This window comes from Ciconia boyciana, chromosome 2 (genome assembly GCF_034638445.1).
Source record: "Ciconia boyciana chromosome 2, ASM3463844v1, whole genome shotgun sequence".
Taxonomy (NCBI): Eukaryota; Metazoa; Chordata; class Aves; order Ciconiiformes; family Ciconiidae; genus Ciconia; species Ciconia boyciana.
Window position 1 is genome coordinate 150,215,827 of NC_132935.1, and position 12,357 is coordinate 150,228,183.

Here is a 12,357-nt window from a genome sequence, read left to right on the forward strand (position 1 = left end):
CCTGAAGTGAAACAAAAAGTCCAACTAACAATCATTCTTTACACATTCTGCTAAGAAATGAGGAAGAAGCTTGTTTTGGTCAAAATGGAGCATTTAGACACTCACATTTTGATCTATTAAAATGAACTGAAGTGGGCCTTTTAAAGCAGTAAATATTGAGGTGCATTTGCTAATGTAATTCTATTACTTCATGCTCTTGCCATCCTTCTTAGCTGGACTACATTTCCCCCAGTGCCCCTGATGGGGACACCCCTGCGATGGGATGTGGAGAGAAGGGTCTTGGCAGTGTTGTGAGCAGTGTAGGCCAAGGAGGGGGATGGCCCATGGAAAGAAGTAGCACAGCAGGCACCTAACCTACAGGTCCCATCAGCAATGCAAAACCAGTGGTGGATAGCTTCTTGTTTAACTCACCCAGCTAAAAGGTTTTGATTCTCTATGAAAACCCATTTTGAGAAAGCAAAGGAATGTTAACAAAATCAACATGTTCTGATGAAAGTTTTTAAATTTTAGGGAAAGCGTGCTTTCTATGCGACAAAAATTAATAGAACAGTCCTTACCGATTCTACTGAGAATCTTTTCAATAGAATATGCTCTTACTATGAGTCCCAAATATCATTGTTATAAAGTATTGAATTATTATGGCTCTAGCATAAATGGGGGGTTTTACTGCTATCAGAATACTCTGCTCCCACATTAGAAGAAGAGCATCAACTGAGCAATTTACAGTGCTAATCACAGCGCCTGCATATTGACTTATGGGCTTATTATTTCTTTATTAACAAAAGACTGAGCACACCTTGAAGAGGAATTAATGACAACATCAGCACAACCAACACACATCCAAATAAACCTCCGATTGTTTCTGTTCACTAAACACAGACGTGGATCAATGAAGTTGTGTCTTCCTTTTCTCCTTGTGCAAAGTCAGTGTTTTTCTGTGAAGACCACAATGCATACCCTGCCCACCCTGAAGTAAACAGCGGGATTACTGCTTGTCTCACCAAATCCCAGCAGATGCCACTGGGACAAAGCGGGCTGTTTGTATGGGATGTGGGCTTGTGCAGTGGAGAGGACCCTCTGTGAAGATGCGGACCTGTGGGAGGGTGAAGGAGCACCACGAGGTCTTTTTGATGTTTCCAGCATGACCAAGCACACTTGGTCATGACCCCGTCCTGACCCACACCCACCAAGTTTGCCTTGTTTTGCTGTATCATGGGCCTATATAAATGTGTGGTGAATTTGAAGCCAGGAGAACATGCAGAAAATCATGTTCTTGTTCATACCCCAGACTGAACAATCATACATTTCCATGGCCTCTTTTACTACCATGCAGACATCTTGGTAGCAATAGCATATTACCTGCAGGTTTTGGGGTCAAAACACTTTAGTATGGCGTGGCAGCAATGTAGACTGTGTACAGATGTGGGTAATATGAGAAGATTTTGACACCAGCACGTAGTCTATCTTCAGTGTCCTTTCGCTGCTGAGTCTCTTCTGCCTCTTCCGTAGCCAACATACTGCTTGCTCCTTGGTAAAGCTTGGCATACTCAACATGACCAGGGGCTGGATAATCACTTGTCTTGGTAAACAAATTCTGGCAATGAAGGGTTCTGCCCAGCTCTGTGTGTGTTTGTATGCACAAGCTCAATAAATTAGAAACCATTAAAGACCAACATCTCAGCTATGTTTGGAGGAGGAACTCATTGCCTTCCTTTGGCATGAATTTTTTTTTTATTATTTCTCTAATGATCCCAGAAACAGTTTTTGAAGATAAAACAACTGCTGCTTTTCTCTGAACATGTCATGTAACTGGGGAGAACTCACAATGAGTTGAATACTCCTTAGACCTTGAACTTCTATGAGAAAAATCAGAGCTAATTTTTAGACAGATTTTGCAAAAAATTCAGTAGTGCAAACCCATTTCTACTGAAATAATTACTGACTTATTGTGAGCTGTGTAAGTATGAAAACTTATAAAACCTAGCAGTATCTTATTACAAGAAATTAGTAATTTTTTTTTAATTTACATCCATCCAAATGTAATGAAAACACTTCAGGGGTTTTTTTTATGTAAAACTAAAACTCATGGTTTTATTTGTTTCCCTAAAACGGCTATTTTGAGCTTTAGTAAAGGGGTTTTTTTATAGTGCTTTAGTGATAGAAAAAAAATGTGTCCAACTATACCAAACACTGAAAACGTCCTTCAAAGTACATATACACATAAAAATCTAAATGGACAACACTTAAATCCAGTGAAGAGTTTATTCCTGTAATGTGGGGAGCTGCCATGTTTGTATTGCTGTTATGCATATTCTCTTCTTAGCTAGTCTTGCTTGTGACTAAAGCAAACAAAAAACTTAACCTCAATATTCAACATCAGCACTGTTTTACCTTGCGCCTAATTCATTTACAGGATTTCATAAATTAGCCTTCAAGCCTTATATTGCTGAGTCTGAATGTCATGTCAATGGTTCATACTAAATGTGTTGCAAATACAGTATACAGTCAATACAAAGGGCCTGACAGTGCATTGAATGAGTCTAGACTGGTAGCTTCTTCTCATATCCTGCTTCAAGTAAATGCGAACATGTAATGCACCAAACTGTGGAACAGTCGCCGTGAAAGGAGTTCGTCCCTTGGATGGAAACATGGAAACAACTGCTTACACCAGAGCTGAGTCGCGCTGCTCAAGGCCATGCAGCTCAGCTGGCATTTTTTGTGCCTGCTGAAAGGGGACCGTGGGGTTTGGCACCCAGCGAGCTTCTTGGGACCCTGGGCTGAGCCTCTCCCTGGGAGCCTGGAGCATATTGCCAGGGCTGTAATGTCAAACAGGAGCAGGAGGCTCCATGGAGCAGCATCAGTCTTTAATGAGGGTGGCCATGAGATAACTTCCCTCAGTTACCATCACCATATTGATGCAAACTGGTTGACAAAATAATTAGGGTAAAAACTCAGACTAATGGTCAGAATCTTTTGTGCTCTTCAATGCTGCATAAGCCTTGGGCAGAAAAGTCACTTTGTTCATTATTTGGGTTTCTTATTAAGTGAAGGAGTAACAGCAAGAGCTGATTTCACGATCAAATTTCTAATATAACTCTCTTGCTCCAGAGGGAAAATGATCCCATCAGACCTTGAAAGAAGAATTCTTGAAGCCAAACAAAAAGTAAGTTAACTAGCTTTTCTGCTTCCAAAAAAGAAGAAAAAACCCCAAGAATGATAGAGCTAGTTGTTCTGCTTTCCTTGGTAAAAAAACATAGGCTTGCCCATTAACTTTTGATTTATTTCTCAGAAATGTAGCCTGGCAATTAGTGAGGCAAGAGCTGCTGAGAAGATAGGTTTAGAGCTACTTTATAATCTCCATGAGGTATTTGGCTTTTTTTATGTGTTCCTCTGCATACCATCCTCCTTTTTTATATTATCGGCCTATGATGCAGTTCCTCAGCTGAATATTGGCAAAAACAGAGTAATCATTTGGGTAATTTGTATGTGTTTTAATGTGTTGAAAGTATTCCTCATAGTCATCAAAACAATGGAAGACAAACTAAAATCCACACATCCTTAAAAACACACTACTTTTGTATGTCATTAATAGAAGCTAGAATTGAAACAACAGATTAAAGTGTGCAGTGAACTTAGCCCTGTGCCTTCAACAACATTTATGTAAATAATCATTAGAAACACAGCATTCAAAGCTCATTCATAACACAAATCTTCATTAAAAGCTTACTTGGTCTAAGAAAAGCCCTATAGTAGATAAAAATGAAAGGCAACATGGCAGTAGAGTACCACCGAAACTTACTGACCGTGTATTTCACTTTGCAGAGGGAAGTTTAGATCTTTTTGATAGTTTAAACCCCAGCTCTGCAAAAAGTGTAGCCACTCTTTACCTTTGTTGCTCTGAGTACTGCTTATGAAATCAACAGAACTACAAATGAATTTAAAATGAAACACTGGTATAAATTATGGCATGTGATGGGCAGCGAGTCTTCCTCTGTGAGGCACAGCATTTAGCAGAGGGAAGCCAAGAGGTGGTCCCTGGCCTCTGTGGAGATTGCTGTCTCTCGCTCTGCATGAGGGATGGGGCTGGAGGTGAGCCCCACACCTCCCCTGTGCATTGCCCCCAGGAGACACCCCCAGACAAGATGCTCCCACTGACAGGATGGGGCCACCACACGTTCGGACACTCAGTGGGATGACTGTAATACAGCCCAGGGCACAGTCCACCAGAGATGCTTCTTGCGCTGTGGTGCCTGGGTGAGGCTTGTTTTACGCAACGTCATGCAGAGCAGACCTCTTTGTTTCAGGCAGGTGGCATGGAGCAGAATTGTTCTTCTGAGCCTTACCTGTCTCATGCATCCTAATAAATGGAGGATGCTGGTTTGGAAGTTTGCTGCCACCTTAAGGTAGAAACTATAATATCACTAGCATCTGAACTAAGAGAAAACCAGTGTAATGCAGCAGGGCTGTCCTCTAGGAGACACTTGTAGGCTCACTATGGAGGCAGGGCTGCTGCACAAGCGGAGTGGGGGCTGCTGCAGGCTGAGGAGGCTGCAGCACCCTGGCCTTGCCAGACACCTCTGTGCTTTGTTGCAGGGATTTGTTCCTTTTCTGGTGAGTGCCACAGCTGGGACAACAGTGTACGGGGCGTTTGATCCTCTCATAGCTATTGCAGACATCTGCAAGAAATACAAAATCTGGATGCACGTGGATGTAAGTATCATCTTATGTGTGGGGCTGGATTACAAGGTGTATTACCATTCATTTATTCATATTGGACAGTGTCATCTTGTACAAAACCAGTTGTATTTGGTTCCTGTAATTAAGACTAACACCCAAGCACTGACTTGCCACTCCTCTGAAAGGCTCAGGTCGGGGGACGTTTTAGGAGCTGTCACTGTGTGGTACTTTTGGCAACTGGAACACTTAAGATGACCTAGTTTCAGTGCTTTTGGCCTTCAGTTTTATCTCTAAATACTATTAGTACAAGAAATATGTAAGGACGATACTGAGCACTTGCTCAGCTTCTGCAGCAGCTGCAAAATAAATACATAAGGAAAAGGCTACATTTGTCTGCAATAAAGTACCGGTTGCTGAACAGGTTAATGCAAATGCTAGAGAAATTTATCAGATTGGCTACTTAGCTTTATCTGGGCTTTTGCCAATAAATCTTTCTGAAGGATCATCTTTCAGCCCTAGAATGGCTTTTGTGTCATTTTTGCAGATCCTTTCTCCAAAGAGGCTTGGCAATTGAATTTCCACAGGGCTGGGTATCTCACTTTTGGATTACTGTGTCAGCCAAAATCGCTCCAATTCAAAGGAAGAATTCATGTTTACCTTAAACTGCTTCTCAGTCACATGAAACGCCTGCTTGTCCCAGATCTCTGTGAGCGAAAGCAAATGAGTAGGGGGCAAGCAGTAGTGATCTGAAATACGATGAAAACTCACCAGAGGAGCTGACATCCCAGTCTGGTTTGTTATCATCACTTAGGCACTAAAAGAGAAAAGGCAGCTTACCCAGGAGCAGCTCCACAAGTCATAAATTAGTGTGAGGCAGCCCAATGTGGCAGTGTCAGAGGAGGTGGCGAGGGAGGGGTTAGCAGACGATAAGGGTTGGCGCTCAGATTATGGGCTATAAACCACCGCTTCCAAGGTACTGGAGGAAAATCATTAGTACAGCTAATGCCTCAGGCCCCATCTGCCTGGTCATTTTGGAACACGCCACATCAGCAAGAAGAAAGAAAGGGCCCCAAACTGATGTGAACGCACAGATGTCATCACAGAGAAACGCAGAGTTCTCTTCTCATTAAGATAATGTGTCTTGCCTTCTAGGGAGCATGGGGTGGCGGGCTCCTGATGTCAAGAAAACACAAATGGAAGTTAAATGGCGTTGAAAGGTATGATTTATTAACATTAATTAAACACATTTATTAAATATATTTTCACACGCTTGTGATTACCATAGCAATGTCTATAAATAAAAATAAAAATCAATGTTATCTCCAAGATACAGTATGAAGAAATTATGCAAACTGTTCCTCCCGTTGAAGTAGCATTGCTAAGTGCCTTTGTTCAGTGCTACAGTAGTGTGGCACTTTGTTTTGTAGTACGAACAGCAGACATTTCTTGTTTGCGTTTTCATTCCTTCCAGCATGCATTTGCAGCTCCAGAATGGTTCCTGCAGCATCCACTGATTCAGTGGGCAACATGAATTAGCAATTGCATTCCTCTAAGAAATGAATCTTGGAGGTCTTGCATGCTGAAGTGTAAGTATAAAAGGTGGATGCACCTGCAGTTTGGACAGGTGTCCTGGCAGTCACTGACCACTGCTCTGTCACGTCTGGAGAGACTATCCCCCTCCAGCCTGTGTTAATGACAACTTCGCAGTAAATCTGTGCCTGGGTATACACAGTTGTAGTCATGAGCTCATGAACATTGCACGTACACACAGATGAACATAAGTGATGCTAGTCCAGTTCAGAGTCTGGAAAGACTGAACTTAAACTTGCAAACAGCTGCTTATTCAGAAACTTTTAGTTAAGCTGTGGAACTCCTTGCCATAGGTTGTTAAGATTTACCTGCGTTCAAGGGAAGACAAATAAAAATAATTCGGGACTTCTGTGAGCCACAAATGACTGGGGGCTCAGAGAATATTTGGAGGAAGGTCGTATATGGTTGCCCTGTTTCGCATTTAGGCCACTTGCTAGAGACAGTATACTGGGCTAGATGGAGTCACTCTCACATTTGTGTATTTTCTGAAGCTCATGCTGTTCAAGAGCAAATTATTACTCCGTTCCACCTTTTTAATCTCTAAATTGAATTGCTGTTCCTGGCCAATTAAAATTACAAACAACTTCCTCATCCTGTTCCTAAAGATTAGGAGCATACCTTGATGATTCAGTTCCTTTCTCATACATCTCACAGGCAAAATGTGGAAAGCAGCCAATGGTTCTATGAACTCGATTCAGTTAAGACTGGCTCCAGCGCTCCAAACTTAGATATTGTGCATTAAAAGGATATACACCCAAATATCTAGCAAGTTAGAAAAATCTACCCAGTTGCCTGTGAGGACAGAGTATGAAAAAAATTGCTATCCAAATTCTGCTGGAATGAGAAGTTCAGGTTGAATCTATATTGGCAAATTTTCCAAATAATATGCTTTAGATCCAGATCTTCACTGGATTTTATCTGGTGCTTTGATAAGCAACCTCTCCATATGTTTGGCAATGAATTAATGAAATTTGTCGTTTCCAGTGCTGTTCCTCTGCTTGATGGACCTTTCAGTTTGCCCAGATTTCAAATGTGGGTACCTTTAGAGGGGGGACTTATGAGACCCAACTTTTATGGACATTCCTGTTTCATGGTAGATGCTGGAGTACAACCCAGTCGTCACAGTCTGGATAGCAGAGAACTGGAGCTGTTACTCATGTTTGATAGGGGAGAAAGGGACAAGGAGGGAGCGTTAAATGGAGTGCTCTGTGCTCTGAGTACTCCCATCCTTCTGGTAGCAGACAGTCCAGCAAAAATACTCCTGTCAAAGGCAGGAGGAGTTGCAGGACCATCCAGTTACAGTGCCCTCCAGCCCCACATGGCAGATTTCAAGCTGCTCCAAGGCACCCTGAAGGAAGCATTTCGCCTGGTGTCTGGAGCAGATCAGTCTGGCCACTGTCAGGAGTTTCGGTCTGTTGTCCCTCTCCCAGAGTCTGGGGCAGGGGGTGACAGCTACGTGAGAAAAGCATGTTTGCAGCTGAACGAGCGCTCCCATACAGGGTCTGGGCATCCTCCCCGAGGCTGTGGCTGGTCAGTGAGTGCACCTCAGTCTGTTTTTAATGATGGCTGAAGACCAAATTCTGACAGGCTTGAATCTCTCCTGTCATCCATTTGAAATCTCTAAAGGAAAACTTTTCCGCTTTTTTTTCTGTCTGTGACCCACAGCCAAAAAATCCCGTAGGTGCTTGGTGCTCAGTTATTGGGGCAAACATGAGATACTTTAAAAAAACATCTGTGGATCCGTGTAGCTTTTTTCCTTCACTGTTTGTCTCAGCCAGCAACTTCTTCAAGCACATACTGATGGCTGAAGCCCGGAATAATGGATAACAAATGAAAAATGATGGATTTTTATTTTACATAATTGATTTTTTTCTGTGTGCAATTGGTAAGTAGTTAGGGAAATAAATGACCTTAGGGTAAATTAAATGTTTTAGGCAGATAATTAACATCTGACTGTTGTCAGTAAATAATCCTTTTGCTTGAGAAAACCCATACTACTACTATTACCTAGAAGTCTTTTAAAGAATTTCTGCCTGATTCTGCATAGGCACAGATAAAAATTAAAAAGTATCATATAAAAGGAAATTCATAGACCCGAATGCATGTTCAGAATCATTAGTTTTGGTGTTGCAATCAGATGACTGACTCTGAGCTGATTAAAAGCTGCCAAATACTTGAAAAGCCAAGCCAAGTGGCCAGATGTTGCCTGTGGAAGACTGTTCCCTACAGATTTTGCATCAGACACTTGTGCAGTCCCATTTAAATAGAAAAGAAGAAAGCGCAGAAGTGCTGCCCGGTGTCCATGTGAATTTTGGAGTTGCTTGCTTTGAAGGAGTGAAAGCAATTTGGCAGGAAATGATAAGGACATGCATAAACCTATAGCGCTTGTCTCCAGATCCTACAAAGGAAAATACTGCCAGATTCCAACATGCTCACCTCTGTTCACATAAATGTTACCTCCAAGTGTGTCCTGGGTCCTTTAAGTTTTTACATGCCCCAGCTGACTGATTTATACCATCAAAACTCAAATCGCTGCACTACATGAAATCCTGTGCACTATGCACCCTTGACAGCCTGCCAAATAGGACGCAAATGTATACATCTATCAGCTAATGATCGTATGTAATAATAGTAATTAACAAATAGGCAGTCAAGCGTAACACAAAATTAAAATAATAAACAACTGGACAATCTTCCATTCAGCCCTTGCCACAGTCCCAAATGTCTCTTCTCTAAGCTGTATTGTGACAGGACCCTGTTTGTTCACAAGATCTGGGCTGACAGTTATTTTTGCAGTGAATATGTCCTGAAGGGAGGCAGGATCAGGCTCTTTTGTGGAAGGGTGGATCAGTCCTATGTTTATTACTATGGTAGTTTTGGACCCAGTCCTTCAGTTGTGTGAATTATCATAGCCAAGCTAAAATTAAGGAGCTATGAAAATTTACCATCAGCAAAGCAATGCGAAAAATTACTTTGGCCAGGTTTTCCAAGTTACTCAGAGACTTAGAGGTACCCAGAATTATTTAAAGGAATTTTCAAAAAAGTCTATGTATGTGAGCTACTTACTAAAATCTTACTGAAACTGGAATCAATGGGAGGGAATATGCTCGTTTGCCAGCTTCCTATCTGCCTCTTTAATCAGCTGTGTGACTTTAGAAAGTTCGTCAGTCAGGTGGGTGTTTTTAGGAAGTTTGCCCTATGTTTATGAAGTGTAGATGACTCCCCGGAAAGTTTAATACTGATTAAGTGTAGTGGATAGAGCAATTACCCTGTGGTAAGTTGCCAGAATTGTCATCCAAAAACCAACTGGAGTGGATTAGGTCCTTTATGAAGGCATTACTTTCCTAATATCTGCCATGATTATTTTCAGCTTTGCTTGCTCAGAAAAAAAAAAATGTGCACATTACTACATGTTCATTATTATTCTTATTATTACTAAATGTCTCCATGGTTTCAACACCATAGTACAACATCTGAGTTTCATGTGGTTTGCTGTCCCAGGGCCAATTCGGTGACCTGGAACCCTCACAAGATGATGGGCGTCCCACTGCAGTGTTCAGCCCTGCTAGTAAGAGAAGAGGTATGTCCCAATATGCTCACTTCTGTGATCTTTTCCAACATTTTGCTTCTGAAAATACCGGATGTTTTCTTCATAACTGTGTCATAGCTAGTATTTGCTAATATGATGGGGATTATAAAAGAAACTGAGAAGTAGACCTCTAGTTACGTGCTCAGGCTGTTACTGCAAAAGGAATTAAAGCAGCTGTCTAGCAGAAATGATAGATCCAATTAATGGCAATGTCTCTACAGAGTTTTGTGGCTTTCCGTTCAAAATGTCCATAGTTAAGTTGTGGGTGCATAGCTGTGTAACCCCACTGGTCTCTGTGTAGCATAAAATGTAGCTGTACGCAAACTCTAGTCCCATGCCATAGGGTGAATGGTATGGTATACATGCAGCATGTCATTTGGTCCAGAATCTCGGCATCATTACACTTTGTAGACTTTTATGATAAGTATTTCAGCCCAGCTCTGATCCATATATCCACTTTGGGGCACATGGAAATAAAAAGGGAAGACTAAGTTCACTTGGAATAAAAAGTAGACATTTCATTTAGTGCTAGAATTTGAATTACCCTTCAAGCCTGTAATTTTCATATAACATCAGTTACTGGGACAGCTGCTATACAACCACCACTTACTAGACCAGCTATCAAAAAGCTGGTTGCTGTTTTGCTAACAGCTGTACAACAGATTGTATACAAAGTGATTGTACTTAGGAAGAGAGAAGCTGGCTTTCATTTGCCCTCTGGGTCAGTTCCCCAAGACAAAGCCTGCCTGGTTGAAGTCAGTACCATCCTTGACCTTTAGTGAGAACAGGTGGCTCAGATTAAGAGAAAGCCAATTTTTTTTCACTCTCATTTTACTATCTCAGTTTTGAGTTACACATAAGGATTAGACTGGATGATAAACAGACAAGTTTTGTTTCTTCTTGGACTGGAAATTGCAGTTTTAGGCAACAGCCCTAAGGTATACCTTAAACTTGGTTGAGGACTTAACTAGAGCCAGAACATGACTCTCTGCATTTCACTTAAAAAGCTAAAAAGGAAACCTCGTGCTTTCATGAGCCAGGTTTCTTCACCGTGTTGGCTTCTGGCCCTCCCACAAAGCTGATTCTCAAAATGGTGTCTTGCATCCCAGAAATAGCTCTAGCTGGCTGTTTAAAGGCCATATGCTCTTCTGTCTGTTCAAAGCTTTCTATACCACTTAAGCATCCAATCTGCAGCTGAGGGTTTTGCAGAAAAGAACTGTGCCTACAAAGAAAGAAAACAGTGAAAATCAGAATTTTAGAGACCAAAGCAATTAGAAGAGTGGTGTGATATTATTTAGATTAGTCATCAAATTGGCTTGATCTGACTCAACCAGAAAAAAAGCCTTCCAAGGAAAGGAGGAAAAAGGAACCAGAACAAGGAATAAAAAGCGAGAAATGAACTTACGCATAACAATGCTAGGAAGCACAATGTCCAGCTTTTTCTAAAAAAATGCCTTGGCTCTGGGAGTGGATTACACATTGCTGGGTGAGGTACCAAGGTGTCCTGGGCACTGAATAGGATATGAAAAACTTAGTCCACTGAGCAACTAAGTCTGGTTCTGTCCTTTTTTTGTGATCTTCCTTTTGCACTTGGACACATATTCCACTGAATTTGAGTGTTTGTAATTTTTCACCCAAAGCAACCCTCAAAACGGTAGTCACATCTGTGCCAACATCACTTTTTTGTGTCTTTATTTCTATAAGGGATTGATGCAGAGTTGCAATCAAATGCATGCTTCCTACCTCTTTCAACAAGACAAGCACTACGACCTGTCTTATGACACGGGAGACAAGGCTTTGCAATGTGGACGGCATGTTGATGTCTTCAAGCTATGGCTGATGTGGAGGGCAAAGGTAGGACTGCTTGCAATATATTTGTTTGCATTAAAATAATGCACACCAGATACAGGGTTTTTTTCTGTAATCGTCATTTTAGAGAATATCTGACCTGAATTTCCCATATATAACATGAAAGAAAGAACATTATTATTTTCTGGGGTTTTATACTTTTAACAATTTAGCTTCAAAGCAGCACACATGATTTTGAAACTTGAACTCCATGGCTTTGCATAGCATTTGCTTTGTGTAACTGTAGGAGTCTAACACCATAAATCATATACCTAAGAATGTTGTTACGAAGATTTCTGGAAATAAGAAGATGTTTTAATGACATAGAGAAATTAAACATGGCAAATCAAGACTGGAATGCCTAGTTTCATTGCGTACAGTAGATACAAAGTCATCTTTTGAAGAGTAGAGGAAAACTCATAAAAATCTGTTTTCTGGGAAATCTGCAAACACCAGCTCTAATAATTAATTCATCTGTATTTGTAGAATGCTGCTAAATAAGTTCTTCCATGTACTTACGCAATCTAATATGTCAAGTTGCCTCAGGTTTGTTCAGAGGAGATGACATCACTGTTTTCATTTCCAGAAAGCCTTAAAGATCCTCATGTGCTTCATTAAAACTCTGAAAACAATTCTGAGACAGACATCAAATG

The 12,357-nt window shown here is 41.2% G+C and overlaps 1 protein-coding gene across 1 annotated transcript in view; it reads left to right on the plus strand.

Moving 5' to 3' along the window:
* GAD2 (glutamate decarboxylase 2) overlaps nt 1–12,357 on the plus strand; it is a 38,793-nt gene that overhangs the window by 22,441 nt on the left and 3,995 nt on the right. The window contains exons 9-13 of the mRNA XM_072851522.1: nt 3,109–3,163; nt 4,594–4,710; nt 5,830–5,894; nt 9,769–9,847; nt 11,561–11,710. Of these exons, the coding sequence (XP_072707623.1) occupies nt 3,109–3,163; nt 4,594–4,710; nt 5,830–5,894; nt 9,769–9,847; nt 11,561–11,710 (466 nt within the window). The remainder of the gene's footprint in view (nt 1–3,108; nt 3,164–4,593; nt 4,711–5,829; nt 5,895–9,768; nt 9,848–11,560; nt 11,711–12,357) is intronic.